This window comes from Marmota monax, unplaced genomic scaffold (assembly GCF_021218885.2).
Source record: "Marmota monax isolate L192 unplaced genomic scaffold, Marmota_monax_Labrador192_F-V1.1 WCK01_AAM20220418_F8-fsc00018, whole genome shotgun sequence".
In the NCBI taxonomy this organism is placed as follows: Eukaryota; Metazoa; Chordata; class Mammalia; order Rodentia; family Sciuridae; genus Marmota; species Marmota monax.
In genome coordinates, this window is record NW_026692201.1 from 9,028,029 (window position 1) to 9,047,807 (window position 19,779).

Here is a 19,779-nt window from a genome sequence, read left to right on the forward strand (position 1 = left end):
TCTTAAGAAATTTATAATCTAGTTAGGAATGATGTAAAAAGTTAAATTGCTATGTAAGGCTTAAATATCAATTCATGGTGACTACGGAATAAATGTCACAAGACAGTGCAGAATTAATTGACAAATTAACTTTAAATAAATCATGATAAAAGGAGCTGCCAGAGGGAAAGTTCATTAAGGATGGGAGTGACTTCACGGAGTAACACGGAGTCCTGGCTTCTGAAGATCAGGTTGGATTTGGGTAGAAGGAGATGTGGAGGAGAGAGGGAGGGGTAGGATGCAAGAATCTAAACTCAGCCAGGTGTGGTTGTGCACACCTCTAATCCCAGTGGCTCTGGAGGCTAAGGCAGGAGAATCACAAGTTCGAAGCCAGCTTCAACAACTTACCAAAACCCTATGCAACTTAACAAGACCCTGTCTCTAAAAATTAAGAAATAATTTGAAATAAAAGTGAAGAAGAAGAAGGAGGAAGAGGAGGAGGAGGAGGAGAAGAAAAAATAAAGGAGCTGGGGATGTGGCTCAGTGATAAATCGCCTCTGGGTTCATTTCAAGGACCAAATCAACCATCACGTAGAGACAGGACTGGAAAGATGTTTCCCTCTTAGAAACAGTTTCCCCAAAATATTTTTTACCTTCTTCAAAGCAACAAGAGGAGCAACAGACCCACCTCCATCATGCTAACTTTGTGATGGGAGTGGTGGTGTAGATGCCTATGTGTCTCCTACCTTTTTTGAAGAGCTGATAACCTCCCAGCCCCTTTTAGCCGCCAGCTTTCTGAATGCCTCCACATTGCCATTACTCAATGATGCCTAAAATACACATATTTTAAAATCAGTATGTTCAATGTATAGACATGAGAACAAATATTTTCTGGTTAGAAAATGGGCACTGTAGGATTATTCATAATTTTACTAGAAATTGCCACATTTTTTCCATGTGGGCCTAAACCATTTTATATGCACAGCAACAATATACGAGAAGGTCCTTCCAGAGTCACAAATAGCACCTTATCCAGCTGTTGAATTTTTGCCAGACTAAAAGACCCTAGATATTTCAGGTTATTTTTATTTAGATTTCTCTTATAAAGTCGAATATCTCATGCATTTGGAATCCAATCACATACATTTTGTGAATTATCTATTCTTGTCCTTTGCCTATTTTTCTGTTGGATTTTATTATTCCTCATTTTTAGATAGATGAGGCCTAAGTTAAGATCTAAGATAGACAAGATCTACCTAAGATAGAGATAAGGTATTATATAACATAAGATTTTTTTCATATAAGTAGCAATATTTTCCCCCAATTTCTCACTTGCTATTTGACTTTGCTTATGGTTATTTTTTGTCAAATAATGATAAACATGTTGTGTAGTTGGAAAAATAAAGAAAAAAGGGGGTACTGTTAGAGAATGTGTGTGTTAAGCTGAAGTGATACTGCTGATAAATAAACTTGGGTTTACCTTTACATTTTATATTCAAACATTCAAATGATTACTACTTTGTTGTTTTATAAAATGCAAAACTGGGCCAGGGGTGTAGCTCGGTGGTAGAGAACTTGCCTACCATGTGTGAGGCACTGGTTTGATCCTTAGGCCACCAAAAAAATCATATCTGTATGAATTTGTAAATGCAAGCTTGTGGGCATGTCATTCGGCACAATTATGGTAAGAAACCAGATCACAATATTAGGCATCCTGAGTTTGTAGTTTGGGAACTATACATAGAAGCCGAACCAAGACAGTGAACAAATGGGTATTAACAGTTACTAGTATCTTGGTTTTGCTTAATTTTGAAATGATGGGTTGTTATAATTCACCTTTTCATCTAACCTGTGTAGGTACAACCTGAATTAGTTAAACAAGAAGATTTCCTTTTTTATAATGTTGAGCTCCAAATCATAAAAATGTTACCTGCTTGCTTTCATCCCACTGTATGCAGAGTGGAACTTCTTCTTTGTGAGAAATAACGTATTTCCTGAAAAAAAATTAAAATGTTAAATAACAATTTTCTTCCCTGCATTTAACACACAATAGTAACCATGAGCAGCTGGGATTGTGGTTTAGCAGTAGAGTGTTCACACCTACCATGTGTAAGGCACAGTGTTTGATCCTCAGCACCACATAAAATAAATAAATAAAATAAAGGTATTGTGTCCATCTACAAATATATATATATATATATATATATATATATATATATATATATATATATGTAACCATGATATTTTCTTGAACTAAACTTCCAGTTTAAAAAGCTGCTTTTACTGACCGAACCAAGAAGAGTCATTTCAACAAGTCTGTAGTCAGATTTTACAGTCAGAAACATTAGTCCTTTTCTTTTTCTGTTACATGGGAACATGTAATGTAATTTGTCAGTAAGAGAAGATTCCATGGAACCCTCACACATCATGTCCCTTACCTGCCAAGGCGTATTCTCTTGCGTGCAATAGCTCCCCGATAGCGTCTAAAATCATCCTTTAATTTAAAAAAAAAGACAGTAAAATCAATTTCTAATATTTTACTGCTACAATCTTCAAATATCTTTCTCCTAAGTCCATTGGAATGGAAAAGTAGGAGGCAGCGTCTCTGTGACCTACCCTCACAAAACCTAACGTCCGTGTTGAATCCACAGAGGGCAGTTGCACCCCTACAAGTTCAACTTCTACAGTTGTTTACATTCTTTTTTTAAAAGTGGAGATTATTTTGATTTCTGTTACCAGAATTATACATAAATCTCACTATATGGTTTTTAGGAAAGGCAAGTGTTGGTAATAAGGCAGTTCCTGGGTGAGAACCAAACACACTTCCTACGGAAGTGACCCAGCCCTGAGGACTGGATTGTCGAAACACATGACTAAACCAGTCAGGGTCACTCCAGGTGAACTGGGCTGGCACGAAATAATCACACAAAGACATAGAAATACCTTTTTGGAGGGGGGGGGGGGTTCTGTGATGGCTTCTCTGACCCAGCTCCCACAAGGGGGGCAAGGTAGGCAAGAAAGACTGAGGAGCACTTGCTGAACTATTTTATTGGGGAGAAGCCATTCAAATAAGGCAAGGGGTAGGATTACAAAGGAACAAGTGAGTGTAACTCAACCCCCACAGGTGACACCTAAACCTGGAGCTATACTTTGCTATCCGAGTAACACCCAAGTTACTTCGAGACCTGGCACTATGTGCCATTCAGAAGGAATAATTGGTCAGTGACCCTGGGCATCAGGACTTGAAGGTCTGCATCCAGGGAAGCTCCCGACACTGGATGGAAGAAGTAAGAGCAGATTCAGAAGAGGGAGGTGCAGAAGGTCACGTACTTCTCCAGCATGTACCTGAGTACAGGCTCCAGCACCTCCATCATTTCAACAAATCAGCAGTGATTTGGGGTGGGGACAAAAAAGCCCATTTTACTTTGTTAAGAATAGAAGAAGGAAAACCAAAGGGAAAAAATCCAAGCCATCAAGGTTGCTGCTGGTGGGAGGAAATTCTGAGTAGGACTCTGGACCCACAGTTCTGATTGTCAAAGCTCACGTGGTAATAACTGACCTTTGAAATGGGTTCAATTCTGGGGAAGATGATGAGTTCTTCCTTATCATCAACAGCATTATAAATGAGAAAAGCACTGTTGATGTGGCGGCCTCGGCCTTCGGACCATTCCTGACAGTTGAAGGCCTCCACGCGCACTCCAACCTCCACGCTGCAATGGCGAGGCAGGGGATGGGCAAGACAACCAGGGCTCAGCAGCCTTCCCTGCCCACCACCACCTCCTCCTCCCAGCAATAGGAGACAAGGCCCTAGTTATGTTTGTTGTCAGCAAATCTGTACAACTATTAAAACCCATTTTTAGTTCATTGGGCTGGTTTGCAGAAGCTCCTGAGAGCATTACCACTTTCCCGCTTTCAAGAGGATAAAGGCCACTCTGTATTTACATGTAAATACACTTTATGAACACAGTTCATAATGGGGTGGGGAGGTTAAAGCTATAAAGAATATTTAATGTCAGAAATATTTAATTTCTGAAATATTCTCTTTTTTACATTTAAAAAGTTAAAAATACTAAATAAAATGTTTGCATTATGTATCAAGAATAACAAAAATAACTGGGAAGTAGTTTGGATTCATGGTGGTAAATAGGTTCATTATGAGCTATCTGCCCATAAGGTTACTAAGGCACTTACACGGCTGAAAGGAAGAATTCATAATTTTACCAGGATAACTGGCACAAACCAGAGCCATCCTGGGCCATCTGCCACATGTGCCCACCCTTATGAGACAAAACACCCAATCCACCACAGTTTACTGTGTAAGGAGGTCCCAAGCAGAACACAGGCTAAAAATGTGCGTCCATGAATTTTGAAGATTGAAATTTTAAAAAATCAGAAGGAGCTTGGTTAAAGTAGTCCCTCCATTCACCTCCAGATTGAAATAGAAACAATTATATATGTGCAAATTTGAGCCTCAGAGCACTCTTTACCAGGTCTGAAATGTATTGTTGACAATGGAGTTGAAGACAAGACGGTCTCCGACTGTAGATGGTCCCCGGAACTTAAACATGTCCACAGACTTCAGAAAGGGATGCCCCTTACACAGGCGGCTGAGGAAACAAACGGAAGGAGAGAGAAGACAACAATTACTCTCCAAAATATTTTCGTGAACTGTTGATTCACTGAATGGATGCAATAGATAAGTACCCAGCCTGTTTTCTAAATAAAGAACTCTTAACTGGATGTGTGCATTGCAAGTGGTTTTGTAATGACTTACAAATATTCGGTAAACTCCAACTTGAACATGTCCCCAAGAGTGGGGGCTTTACCAAGATGTTGGTGATTTACTCCTATCTTGTTCTCTCTGGAAGTACCACTGAAAAGCAAACTGATGCCTTTTGTCCTAATTTGAGGGTTATATTCATCCTGACAGCAGTGACTACAGACCCAGGAAGGTGTGACTGTCAGGTTGGAGACAAGAGAAGACAGCTGCCTGCTAGTGCCATTCCTTAGCTTGGCATAACTGAAATTATCTACAGATCAAAAGGCAAATTTGTTTTCCTCAATTACCTGGATGGTTGCACAAAGCCTGAAAGGCTACAAGATACACATTTTACAATGTTTGTGTGCATGGAATTTGGAAATAGCTACAAAGTATTTAATTTCAGAAGTTACCTGAATAATTTTCTACATTTTCTATTCCTACTGTACTCATTCAGTTACTCCAAAGAATTATGCTAACACTAAGTGAACAGCTTCCGCCATTGTTAATTATATGTTAAGCTTTTACAGTAGAACATGTTCAAGTTCAAATCCTTTTTGTCTTTAAGAATGACAATCTCATTTAAAAAACAAGCTCTCTTATTTTGTGCATAATTTGTAGAAAGGATAACTATAGGCTTCTAATTTTAGTCATAACTATAGACAGGTTAATAATAAACTTCTTTTAATTTGGAGGAAATAAAACCTTAATTTTCAGTAATTACAAAAATTGTCAGAAGGGTAGATCCTGTTCATAGGCATTTCCAGAGTATAGAGTGTTCCTTAAACTGCTCAATAACCTACATGGTTCCAGTAAGAATAAAATAACCTTTTCAGAAATTGAGGAAAGTTTAATAGTATTCTTCCAAGGACTCCCCTCTTTCTCTTCTTATTCTTTCAGTTAATTCTTTGGCCATAATGATTTTAACCAGCACTTTTAAAGGTCAGACTTAATTGTAAATTGCCTTTAAATAGTTTGTTACTTGATTCATTTTAAACTTATCACAGTAAGTTGCATTGTCCCCCGATCAACATTTAAAATTCAGAATAAAGTATTCAAACTATGAATTCAGTTTTACATTTGAGCCAAGAACTTAAAAATATTCACATTCACATAAAAGGATGGATTCATCCTAAGGGAAGCTAGTAAGTGATGGATTATTTCCTCATTCTGATGAAAGGCAGCATTTTGCTCCATTCTCTCTCTGACTCCTTGACTACTCCAATAACTAGAGCTCAGATGCTTTCCAATCATCTCCCCACTGGTCCCCCAGTCACACACCAAAGGTCAAAACCAAGAACCTTGCAGAAATAGTTGCCACTGTCTCCATCCAAGCCATAATCTGGCCACCAAATGTGTTCCCGTGATGGTTTGCGTGGGGTGGCAGCACAAGTTCAATGCTCTGAACAGCAGTGCCCCTGGTGGCCACGGTCCCTTCCTCTTCACCACAAGCAGGATCTGAAAGGGTTGAAACAGCAGCAATGGTGGAGTCAGCCAGGGGACCTGGGCTACGGCTTTACCTTCCCAGCAGCAAACTCAGCTCTAGGACTCTCAGAAAAATTAAATCGTTCTTAAAACCTTAAAACTGAAGAAGCAAGTGCATAGGGTTAGGATACCGGCTCAGAAAGGGCCTCTCCCAACCTATCTAACCAATCCACCTGCATCTTGATTAAAGGAATGCTTGATTAAATTTCATTTAATACTTTCATTTAAACCCCAGTTGTTTGGAGGTGGGAGAAAGGTGGGAACACTGGCATAAATTTTTGGGGTGATGGATATGTCATTATCTTGATTGTGGTGATAGATTTACAGGTGCACACTCATGTCAGAACTTCTCAAGTTACATGCTTTAAATAAGGGTCATTTAAGTTTGTCAATTATACCTCAATAAAGTCATTAAAAATAAAGGAATTTAAACTATGAAGGGCCACAGAATCTGGAGCATTGTAAACTTCAGAGTAGGGATGTGGCCTTCTGTTCAAACTGTCTTGTGATGAACGCGGTCACAGCAGAGAAGACACAATCTGCTGTACTTCTCCATGTCCGTCTGCTTCTTTTGAATCGTATCAGCTTCATTTACAGACAAATTGGTTTTTACTCTCAACAATGGAGAAATCATTTACTCCAGATGCAAAGCAGTAAAACGTATTCAAATGTGCTTCCTGCATCATCCAGTGAATCACCAGCTAGGCTGAAATCTCAGGCACCATTATTAGGAAGGTGGAAGGGAGATTTACAAAACACAGGGAACCACATTGGTTGGACTGTCAGAGCAAGCTGATCTGGCAGTGGGAGAGCATAGATGTAGCTGATGTTGGTAACAGGGAATGGGCTGCTCTTGGAGCAGTCCCTCCCAGGTGACCAAGAAGGGTGTACAGAGACCTTTAACTCCACTTCCTAATGGAATTTTTAGATTTGTAATTGATGGTCTTTTACTTTTATTTTCCCCCTTTTGTTTAATTGATCATTTCAGTTTCCTGCTTAAAACTTGTTAGTGGCTACTATTGTTCTAGCATGAAGTGCCAAATCCTTCCCATAGCCTCCAAGCCCTTTACTCTGCTCCAGCCATGCCTCTGTCTCCAGCCACAGCTGGTATGATGACCACCAACTGTCACCATCATGTTCTCCCTTGCTTGCTCCCTCCCACTGTTCCAACCCTTCAACTACATTGACCTTTTTTTCAGTTGACCCCAAAAAACAAAATAAACAAACAACAACAACAACAACAACAACAACAAATCAGAGCATTTGCATTAGTCTACTCTGAAACAGTTTCCCTGGTCACCACCACCACCCACCACCACTTCACTCCTATTTTGTCTTGGCTCATCTCAGTGCTCACTTCTCAGTAAAGCCTTCTCTGATCGCCACAGCTAAGTTCTGCCATTAAGAACCCTCTGTACAATTAGAAAAATGAGAAATTATACCCCAATGATTCAAATGTATGAATTGCCAAGTCATTGTAATATCATGAATAGCTAATTAAAAAATTAAAAAAGAACGCTCTCTCCCTCCCTCCCTCTCTCTCTCTCTCTCTCTCTCTCTCTCTCTCCCCTATAGCTTTATGTTCATTTATGCAATCTTCTGCTATCTAACCCACTAAACCCTAAGCTCCTGGGGGGCAGGGACTATGAATTTTTTATTCTCATATAATTCTCGAACATGAGTACTCAATATTTATTAAATGAATGAATGAATGAACTTTACTTTGTTGATTCACTTTACATTCATGATGCTTACTCTCGACATAACATTTTTAGGACATGCAATAGTTGTACTGCATCACACTTCTGATTGCTACTTATGAGAATTTCCTTTGCTTCCCATTTTGCTTAAACAGTTTATCAGACACCCATTCTCCCCAATTTAGTGGCTATGAAATGTTGGCTACAGTTTGCATTTCTCTGATTCCTTGTGAGGTCTAATGTCCTTTCTTATTAAACCTTCTTAGTATGTCTATAGGCTTCAAGTGGTTAAGTTTAATACTCACACTTTGAGTGTTTTCATAGCAGTGTGTCATAATTCATGGATAATTTTACATTCACTCCACATTTTTAGGTCAGAACTGTGACCTGAACTGAGGTCATTCTAGCTCTTGTTTTCATTCTGCATATCCAGAAAGGCTCAACCCCAGAGTAATGCTCTTAAAGTCTGATTCCTTACTGAAAATGTGTAATTAAAATGCTTCAAATATTGTTTCCCCCCCAGAATGCCATCCCTCTAAGCAATGACCCAGTGGTACAAAAGCTTTTCCCCCCAAAGTCCTCCTTTTACAAAACCTAATATTACACATCTTTACCTTCTTCCTTATGAAATCACAGGATGTGGATTCAACTTTCTTGCTGTTAGAACAGGATGCATTTCCATTATACAACACCTTGAAATCCACACTGTTATATCTGATTGTATAACTAGTATAGAACCCTAGTTTTCTAAAAATATAGTTCAATTACAAGATGATCTGGCTACCTTATTTTAGAATATATTGTTTAATCCAAAACAGCCATCAGATCCAAGGGGCAGCAAGTGGACAGGTCACTCTCTACTGCATTTTTAAGTGTCAGGGCCCAGTGCTTACATTCTTCTGGAGAAACTGCCATTAAATTCCATGTCACAGGTGGTATAGAAGTTAGTAAAATTTCCAAAAAGAGCAAATCAATAGAGTTATGTTAACAGTTGTTTTGTCCAAAAAAAATGTGATCTATTTTAGGCTAGATTAAGTGAGACCAATGATAAAAGCAGCATTTTAAAAAAATCTATAATTCTAAATTAAACCAGACATATAGATCTTTTGCAACCAACCTCCTAACAAACTGAAACCAAAGTCAATTTCAATCATTTTATCCCTACATTGAATGCCTATAGCATATTCCTGTTACAAATTAATTTAGAATGTCTCCAGTGCTTAAAGTAGTGTTGACAAATTGCTGCAATTTTGTTTATTGGTATAACTTGTGTAATGACAGAAGGAGCCAACTCAGTCACCTGAGTTCACCTGGTAAGTGGGCTGAAGTCACTAGACCTGGCAACCCTTCCTAATAGACTAACCCTTACAGAGAGATCAGAGCCTCACAGAGTACCATAAATTCCTCCCAAATAATTTTCAGATGTTTGAAATACAAGAGAATCACCTTTCTCTTGTAACCAAACTCTCTCTCAATAATCATTTTTATCATCATCTTGATCAACATGGAACCATGACCAAGTTTTTCTCTTCTGAAAAACAATTCCCTTTGAACTTGAGAGTCCCCTCTAGCTCCAAGCTGTTTCTTTCATCCTTCTCAGCCAAGTTCCTCAAAGTATAGTCTTTAACTGTCCTCCTTAGTTATTCCTATGAATGGAGACCTCTCGAATAACAATATTAATAGCAATATAGGGGGGGGGGCGGAGGGGTGGATATCAGGCTCCACCTCCGATGGCTTGAGTACAGGAGAACACCTAGAGAGAACCGAGTTCCTGTCAATGCCAGTGCTGCTGTGGGACACTCCTGCTGGTTTGGATGACACTGAGATCCAGTTCAATGTTCCAGTTTCCCTTAAAAGCTGAGGCTCTGATATAGCCAAGCTGCACTAAATTGTTCTTGTCAGGTATTTTAGTGATAGTAAAAAAGTTGAGTACAACACCTGATCTCCTCCCTCTACCCAGAGTGGTCATATTGAGTTCCAATCTAATCATGCCACAACCTGCTCAAAATCCTTCCTCTGTGGCTCCCATGAAGGACTAAAGAAAGATCAAGTTTCTGAACATGCCTGAGAGCATCTCCATGGCACAGTCGTGTCTTCATTTTCTGCCTCATCTGTCTTGAGTTTCCCTGTAGAATGCTCTTGTGATGGTGGATCCCTAATACAGCCTGTGGGTTTGTGCCACTGGGTCACTGCTCACACTGTCACTTGCTTCACCTTCTTGGCTTTCTCATGGTCAGGGGGTCTTTCCTGAACTCCCTGAGAGTTCCTACTCTGGGCTTCCACAGTATTTGGAACCTACAGTGCTCTTTTCAATCTCTACATTATTTTTAAACTACTCAAATGTCTGTCTCAGGCAGTAAACTGAGTTTTGCAAGAGCAAAGTCTCTGCACTGTTCATCTTTTTTTCTTTTTCTTTTTTTTTTTTTTTTTTGCCTTTGCAGCAAGCATGTTCCTGGCACAAAGTAGGCATTGAATACACATGTATTGGAGAGAATGAAGCAGGCAGCATTCCTCTCTCTCTCTGCTTAGGAGGAAGGAGCTCATTCTTCTGTATGACTGTACAGAAGCTTATCTATAATCACATCTATACCTCCTCCTGCAAGCACCAGACCAAACTGACCAGCCCCTCAACTGGCACAGGTTCCCCTTCTTCCTAGTGGCAGAGCTTTCTCAAGACAGTTCCAGGTATACAGGGTGGAGAATCATTCTTGAGATACATATTTTGGATGAGAGATAAGTTAAAAGCAAATTTTAGCAAGGATCTCTGGATGAAAGTGCAGATTTCAAAAGAGCTCTTTTCTGACATTGTCAAAGAAGTCTTTTGTGGCTTAAAAGTCATTGGTAGCTTATTTCTATTTCCTTCTTACAAAGTCAGGTAGTGTCATTGTAATCTCAGAGAGGACAAAAGGCCTTTTAAAAAGACATAATTGTGCAAAAAAAAAAAAAGGCCAATGAAACCAGAGCAACTGAACATACTTAATAATCATGTTAAATGCTTGCGTTTTCCTTATATACCCTTAGAGAGCTACTTGTTAAATATAATAAGGGTTAGGACACCAGTAAGTATTTTGTCTGTCATTTCATTTCTTTCCTGGGATTTTAGTAGCAAGAAGACAGCAGGGTGAGTTTAGGATTGATTGATTTTTTTTAGCTTTTTTTTTTTAAGTGGTTGTCTAGTCTGCCTTAGAACTGTTCTCATGTACAACTATTTCATTCCTCGTGAGTTTAGGATTGATTGATTTTTTTTAGCTTTTTTTTTTTTAAATGGTTGTCTAGTCTGCCTTAGAACTGTTCTCATGTACAACTATTTCATTCCTCGTGCAAAATACGTTTAAAATATATTTTGCTATATATCATCCTTACAAAATGAGACTCACTCTTCTCAGCATAGTGATTTAACAATGTAGTCTTCATTTCCTTAAAAATAAGATATTGCCCTTTAAAAGGTCACCAAATAAATAAACGTTTTCAGTTGTTAGAAGTACAGGGTGACACAAATTATCTCTTTCTCTTAAAACACACCTTTCTGTCAGTAATAGTTTATCAATCATCCTGATCAGTCTAGAATCCTGACCAAGTTTTTCCTATCATGGAAAATGATGCTCCTTGCCCTTAAGGGTCTCTAGAGCTCTTCTAGCTCTAGTTTCTCAAAGCAGAAACCTTTGAAAACCTCCTCCACCCCAGAGGCCTTCTATGGGGTTGTCCCAGGACCATGATGACGTCATGTGGGCAGAATGAGACCCACACACTTTTGCCACTCCAGCTTCTGCCTTTCTCAAGCCTCTGGTCTCTACATATTCCTTTTCCTCCTACCTCACCTTCCATCCTCCCCTCTCCTCCCTCACTGGTTCATCCCCTTGGGGCTTTGGAAGATGGCATCAGACAAAAAGGAATGGCAGGGGGAGGGAAGGGGTTCCAACAAGGTTTCAAAGAACCTGGAAAATCACTGCCAGAGAACGAAGAAAGTTTGTTTCATAAAACCCAGTGTTATTTTGGAAAGTGCCAGGAAATAAGAGCAGAATCTTATCCCTTCTGTTTTATATCATATGGGATCTTTAGCAAGTTTCTTCCTAGCTCAGAGTTGTAGCTTCCTCTCTGTTGGGGCTACGTGCAGCTCTTATGAAGCCAAGGGTGAGGAAGCGTGAGCTGTGGAGCACCATGTTGGAGTATGGCAAGGTCATCCTCCATCTGTCACACTGAGTGCTATATAACTCCAGCTGCCTAGTCCCTTATTCACCAGCTCCTTCCCTGGAGATCCTCTGACTTAAACATGACCTAGCCAATCAACAAATGGGCCAAAGACCTGAACAGACACTTCTCAGAAGAGGATATACAATCAGTCAACGAATACACACAAAAAAATGCTCACCATCACTAGCAGTCAGAGAAATGCAAATTAAAACAACTCTAAGATACCATCTCACTCCAGTAAGAATGGCAGCCATTATGAAGTCAAACAACAAGTGCTGGCGTGGATGCATGCGGGGAAATAGGTACACTCATACACTGCTGGTGGGACTGCAAATTGGTGCAGCCAATTTGGAAAGCAGTATGGAGATTCCTTGGAAAGCTGGGAATGGAACCACCATTTGACCCAGCTATTCCTCTTCTCGGACTATACCCCAAAGACCTAAAAACAGCACACTACAGGGACACAACCACATCAATGTTTATAGCAGCACAATTCACAATAGCTAGACTGTGGAACCAACCTAGATGCCTTTCAATGGATAAAAAAAAAATGTGACATTTATACACAATGGAATATTACTCAGCACTAAAAAATAACAAGATCATGGCATTTGCAGATAAATGGATGGCATTAGAGCAGATTATGCAAAGTGAAGTTAGCCAATCCCTAAAAACCAAATGCCGAATGTCTTCTCTGATATAAGGGGGGTGACTCAAAATGGAGTAGGGAGGAAGAGCATGAGAAGAAGATTTCCACTAAATAGGGAAGAGAGGTGGGAGGGAAGGGAAGGGAGAAGGGAATTGCATGGAAGATGGAAGGAGACCCTCATCGTTATAGAGATTACATGTATGATGATGTGAGGGAAAAAAAAAGAAGTGTGTCACATTAGATTGGGTCGAGAGAAGTGATGGGAGGGGAGGGGAGAGGAAGGGGTGAAAAAAGGGACAGCAGACTGCATGACCAATATGATTCTGCAACCTGTACACTCAGAAAAATGAGAAATTATACCCCATCTGATTCAAATGTATGATAGTATGATATGTCAAGGTCATTGTACTGTCATGTGTAATTAATTAAAACAAAAAAAAAGATGACTTAGATGTCATCAATTATATTCCAAGTCCCTTATTTCTCCAGCCACTCGGTTTGTTTCAAAAGATATCCAGCAACATCAGGACTGAACTGTACAGTGAAAATAAGTGTGCCCTAAAAAAGGACCCAGTCACTCGCACTAGTCATGAGAAGTTCTTAGGAGTGGATCTGCTGACCTTCGAAGCTGCTACTTTCCTTCATTAAGTTGTTAAAAGTATCTTCATGTTGTAATCGAACTTTCCTTCTCTCAGAAGCCAGATTATGCTCCACTTGATCTTGTTCAGTTAGAAGTATGACTGGTTTTAAGTGAATCTGAAGGAAGAAAATAATTCACTTTTATTGCCTTATCAAGTTATAAAAATACAACATGAATTTTGTAAAAACAAATGATATCTTACATGGTTTTGTAACTCAAGTAAAGAGAGAAGTTATAAACATTTTCACTAAACATATTCTAACTTTTTTTCTCAAAAAATCTTCAAATTTAAAAAATTGGAATATGTGTATTATATTTACTATAGTATAGTATATTAATTATTTCTTCATCAAATATGTACCTTTAAAATTATTCTTATTTATTTTACATTATTTAAAAATGTTTCCACAGAACTATGAAATATGGCATTATTCAGATAAATGAATGGGGGTAGGGGTTGTGATTCCCCCTGAATTATTCTGGTGAATTCTTAACAAGAAATGTTTTCTATTTTTTGAAAAATTAAGACACCAAAGAGAGGAGGAGGGGAATAATTATGTTCTAGAGAAAGCTATCTTGTTGTCCCAGGAGATATTTCCAATTTGGAAACTTCATCACATGGTAAAACCATTAATAAGCAAACTGAAATAATCAATATGTCAGAATAAAGCTTTAGCTGACCTCCAGAAACCTGGATATATGACAAAAGAATACCAAGGGCACACGCTGCTCTGCAGATGCCCATCTCTGACTGTGTGTGAAGGGACAGGCTGGCTCCAGGCTTATTTCAGGTCCTGACCCTTGGCCTGGATAAGATTAAGCCCAGCTAGTGATTCATAATATGTTGCCTAAAGTCCAAAGCTCCCCTGGGCTGCCTTGTCTCATCTGGTCAGGAATGAGTCGATTGACAGCTTACATTGGTTTGACTTATTATTATAAACAGGACAATATACATATATCTTAGTGAATCCTAATCCTCAAAATACATCATGTGTGATTCTGGGGAAGGACTCGGGGAACTATCCACTGCAGAAAGTGGAACCTCTCTGATGTTGGCCTGTGCCTTTTTTCCCTGGCTGTACCATCTCCGTTAGCTTTAGTAAGCCTTGGATGAGCACACCTCCTGGAGTCCTGTGTGTCCTCTCCATGATCTGTGTTTTGCTAATCTAAGTCTAGTTAATCATTGCCAACTTCATCCTGGAATAAACTCTCTTTGGACAGGTATCCAGGTAGTCTTGTCAGTTCAAACCATGGCTCTCTTCACGATGTGCTACTGAACGAGAATGTTACCAACTAGAAAATCTGTAAATCTGGGAAAAGTACTTTACAATTGATGTTCTCTGAACCAGCCAGTTACGGCAGCAGCTCAAAGAGCTGACTGCTCAGAAAGGCCCTCAGAAACCAGTTCTTCTGTCTCAGCAGAGAGTGGACTGAGGTGTGACAATTATATGCTTAGCCACACATTCCTGAATTCAGTGAGGAGTCTGAGGCTAGAGGGAGTAAACAGTGTAGTTCTCCTCTGCCACATGAGGGAAGGCTGGCTATGTGTACTCCTTCCTGTCACTTGCTGTCAGATATGCAAACTTGCCACCTGCCCCCATAATTTTCTCATTCCCAAGAGTTTAGAGATTTCATGAAAAACAGAAAGGTTGGAAAGATCTGTCCCATTGTCTCAAATTTTCATGAACATGGGATGCCTGGAATCCCCATCAAAGTACAAATTCCAAGTTCTTAACACTGGTGATTCTAATCCTAGAAAGCTGCATTTGAAATAATATAACTAGCTGATGTGAACTTCAGTTTGAAAAGCAGCACCTTGGGCACTATGAATTTTCCTTGCAGCATGTTTAAATCAGGCCTAGAGCGGAAGACGTGCCCCAGGGGACAAAATCCTGTGGCAACATATGCCACCCAAGCATCATGGTGGCCCAGCTGGTGTGCACAGCTTCTGCCTTCTCTGTGGGATGCTGTGGAAACATTGCTTTGTCCCAGCTCCAAGCTGGAGGCAGGCTGAGGAAGAACTTGCATACTTTGCCAGAAGGAGATCCCTTGTCACTTCCAAGTGGAGCTAGGAGAAGTCACTGTGCCTACCCCTGGAGCAATCCTTGGAGTGAAACATTTAAATCATAATTTGAATTATCACTTTTTAACAATGTTTAGACTACTTGGGGTCCTTACCCTGAGGAGGAATGTCAAGAAATGATAGTGAGGAATTCTGAAGCAGCCCCTGGATGAGCATGTGCATCAGGACAAAGTTTAAGGGTGCCCCAAAGCTTGTTTTCAAAGTTCAATAACTGAGCAACTTTGATGTTTTTCCTTCAAGTATAAATGATTAAACCATAATATCCAACTGCTTGATACATTACTCCAGCTTTTTTTAAAAAAAAAAACAAAACTATTTTAACTAAATTTTCAAGTTTTCAAAAGAAAATAACTAAACTAGTAGGAAATCTTTTAAAAGTGAGATGACTTTCGGGTCATTTTGTTTTCCTTCTTTCTCCAACTGGCTACCTCTCCTTTTCTCTAAGGTCCTAGGCCTGGAAAGATCTTATTACTTAAATCCTATGATGTAACTATAGAATTGTAACTTTATGGTAAACGTTGGTGAATTAAAAATCTTGGGAAATGTATCTCCTGGTAAGAAGAAATGTCCTTTCCCCCATAATAATTCTAATGCTTTCTAATTCTAATGTCCCTGATTTTACATGAAGAGATGCCTCTTTACGTAGGAAATTTACCTTTTCTTTTCCAACTGGTTTGGCTACAAATGTAGAGAAAGCCACACTAACAAGTTTCTCAATGTCCATCAATGTGTCTTGTACTATGACCTTGATACTGATCTAAAAGGAAAAGAAAAAATAAACAAATTTTCAGTCATCCAGAGAGCAGATTTGATCACAGCATTCAAAATTCAGTTATGTACTTCGCCATTCTTATCTTTTTTAAAAAATGAGACCAGCATTTTAATTTATTTTTAAGCAGTACTATTCTTTCAATGATGTTCTATAAAATTGGATAAATAACTTTTATCTGACTACAGGAAATATATATTTGCCATGGAAAATTTATAGAATCTGATTACCCAGAGTAAGATTTCCAGTAATCCTATCACCTAGAGATAATGCTATTAAACTTTAGATGAATTGTCTTCTAGTTTTTATATATTTTTATGTGTATATGTGCATATGCAAACATACATACATACAAACTAGTTTATATATATAAATACACATAAAATATGTACACATAAAATATATATGAAATATGAAATATATATTTTATAAAGCATACATAAAATGCATATATGTATATACACATTATAAAATATAATACTTTATTTATGGTTTTATACTACAATTTTTAAATTTTTGGCATTTTCTAATCCTATTATTAGTAAATAGCTTTTGAAAACAAGCTATTAATGACTGCCCTGCAGCTCATCAAAGAGATGTATAACAATTATTTTTACACTTTATCCTCTACAGTTTTATGAATAAGCTAGCATGGGCAGATGGCATCATGTTATGTTCAGTTTGGTTTCCTTGTTTTCTTTTTTTGTACTGCAAATTGAACCCAGGGATGCTTAACCACTGAGCCATATCCCCAGATATATATATGATTTAAATTTTGAGTCAGAGTCTCTCTAAGTTGCTTAGGGACTCCCTAAATTGCTGAGGCTGGCTTTGAACTTGCAATCCTCTTGCCTCAGTCTCCTGAGCTGCTGGGATTATGGGCTATGCCACTGCACCAGGCTCCCTGTTTTCTTTTTAGGAGCAGTGGCTGAGATAGTATGTAGAGACACCGCAGTGGGCTGTCCCTCTGTGTGAAGAGGTCTGAAGCTCTGTTCCTCAGGCTGGCATTCTGTAGGACTCTGGAGTTTGTCTTTAGATTGGGGCTAATAAGCACTTTCCTCCATATTTCAATCAAATAAATGATCCAGTCTTCTTGGAATAATGGACAATCTCAGGTATCTTAGTTCAGCACTGTATAATCAATTAAAAAGAACATCTATTTCTACATCTTGACCAGGTACATCATGTACAAAAAAATTAATAATCTGTAATTCATCTTGAGTCACCTAACTTAAAAATGCAATTTTGTATTTGCACAGTAAATCCTAAATTAACTAGAAGCTGATCAACTACTTTTAAACCATTTATTCCCAATTCCCACAAACCCTTGTCTTATATAGCCTTCCACTTTAGAGAAACAGGAAAATGAAAAATAAAATGCCAACAGTAAAATCATCAAAAATGTGTAGATTTAAAACAAGTTCGGAGCACTATCTCTTACTAGAATAGGTGACCGAGGGGCTGGGGTTGTGGCTCAGTGGTAGAGCGCTTGCCTAGCATGTGTGAGGCACTGAGTTTGATGTTCAGCACCACATAAAATACATAAATAAAATAAAGGCACTGTGTTCATCTATAACTAAATATGTGTGTGTGTGTGTGTGTGTGTGTATATATATATATATATATATATATATATATATATATACATACATATATTAGTACCAGAGAGGATAGAGCTGCAGAAGGAAGGAATTCTTAACTATTCACGTGAATCCCGTGAGTCTTTGGGTTGATACCAATCTGAGCATGCATGGGGGAAACCTCACAAGGCCAGACAAAAACAGGTTCTGTGGAACAAACTACTGGGGAGCTGTGACATGAACAATCTCAGAGCCCACATAGCTGGGAATCTTGTGAGTTCTCCCCCGAGACCTTACTAAACACAGAAGAATCCAGAGACCACCAAAGATCCCAACTTAGAAGATGGACTAAATTAGCCCACTGTCTTCCAGCAAAGTGATCTTTAAAGTCTCAAACTAATCTTCAAGTAACCAACATCATCCTGCTATTTAAAGTCTGACACTTGGGGTTGGGGTTATAGCTCAAAGGTAGAGTGCTTGCCTTGCCCATGTGAGGCACTGGGTTCAATCCTCAGCACCACATAAAATATATTTAAAATAAATAAAGATATTGTACCTGTCTTTAAAAAATTAAAAAAATTCTCTCTTTAAAAAAAGAAATATAACAAAAGTCTCACAACATAATATAAATTTCACAGTGTTCAGTATCTAATAAATGAGTAGACACAAGAAAACTAGAATATGCAAATTAATAAAAATAGAACAAATGACAGAAATGATGGAATTAACAAAAAAGGATGTTGAAAGCAATTATATCTATGTACCATGAATTCAAGGATGTAGAGAAAAAATTAACATTTTCTCGGAAGACGAGATGGTAAAAATTTTAAGGCATGTAGGAACCTGTATTTTTTTCACAATTACTCAACTTTGTCAATGTAGTGTGGTAGCAGCAGAGACAATGGGTATGTGTTACGGTTTGGATGCAAAGTGCCCCCAAGAGACTCAAGTGTTGAAGGATTGGTTCTTCAATGAAGCAATGTTCAGAAGTGGGATCTCTCTCTCTCTCTCTCTCTCTCTCTCTCTCCCCTCCCTCCCAGCTGCCATGAACTGAACAACTTTCCCATGTCAAGCCCTCTCACCATGATATTCTGCCTCACCTAAGGCCCAAAGCAATCGCACGAGCAGACCATGTACTGAAATCTCTGAAACTATGAGCCCAAATAAATATTTTCTCATTTTAAGTTATCTATGTGAGGTATTTTGTCACTGCAATGAAAAGCTGATTAACACAGTGTGACTGTGTTACCATAAAACCTTATTTATAAAAACAGATCCACAGCCTATAACTTGCTGACTATTAATGGAGAGGAAAGTATTAGCATAATGAAGAGAGAAAATGGACAAAATAAAAATGTTCAAATAACACTTTCTGAGATTAAGAAACATATTAAATAAAAAAATATACCAGATAAGATTCATATTAGATCAGATATGGCAGAAATATAGATTAGTGAAGTTGAAGATAACAAAAGAAGTTTAAACAAGATATAGTATGGAAAGAAAAGACCTGGGAAAACAATAATAGGGCATCAGTGGGACACTTATCAAGCTGTCTAAAATTCTTCAGTTCAAAAGTAAAAAGAACATGGGATAGAAAATGTTTGGAAATACAAAAACTGAGAAAAATTCCAAATTTGTTAGTATAAATCCAAACATTCAGTAGCTTAAAAATAACCAAGCAGAATTAATGTGAAGAAAATAATAAGTATAATCTAATTGCTAAAAAAAACAGTGACAAGAAAATATGAAAACAACACAAGAATAAAAGATGTACCATGTAAAAGGTGCAAAGATAAGAAAAACAACAGACCTCTCAGAGAACCATGCATGTGCCCGAAGTTAATGAAGAGACCCTTTAAAGTCCTGCAAGGGGGTGAAACACTGTCAAGCCAGAATTCTACACCTAGTGAAAATATTGTTCAAACATGAAGGTGAAACAAT

The 19,779-nt window shown here is 38.4% G+C and overlaps 1 protein-coding gene across 2 annotated transcripts in view; it reads right to left on the reverse strand.

Annotated features, from left to right (window-relative positions):
- Acot12 (acyl-CoA thioesterase 12) overlaps nt 1-19,779 on the reverse strand; it is a 42,620-nt gene that overhangs the window by 11,115 nt on the left and 11,726 nt on the right. For both annotated transcript variants that reach the window (XM_046427968.2, XM_046427966.1), the window contains exons 4-11: nt 16,142-16,243; nt 13,384-13,519; nt 6,040-6,196; nt 4,467-4,586; nt 3,539-3,689; nt 2,418-2,473; nt 1,910-1,973; nt 726-809 (exon numbers count right to left, since the gene is read on the reverse strand). In XM_046427968.2, the coding sequence (XP_046283924.1) occupies nt 726-809; nt 1,910-1,973; nt 2,418-2,473; nt 3,539-3,689; nt 4,467-4,586; nt 6,040-6,196; nt 13,384-13,519; nt 16,142-16,243 (870 nt within the window). The remainder of the gene's footprint in view (nt 1-725; nt 810-1,909; nt 1,974-2,417; nt 2,474-3,538; nt 3,690-4,466; nt 4,587-6,039; nt 6,197-13,383; nt 13,520-16,141; nt 16,244-19,779) is intronic.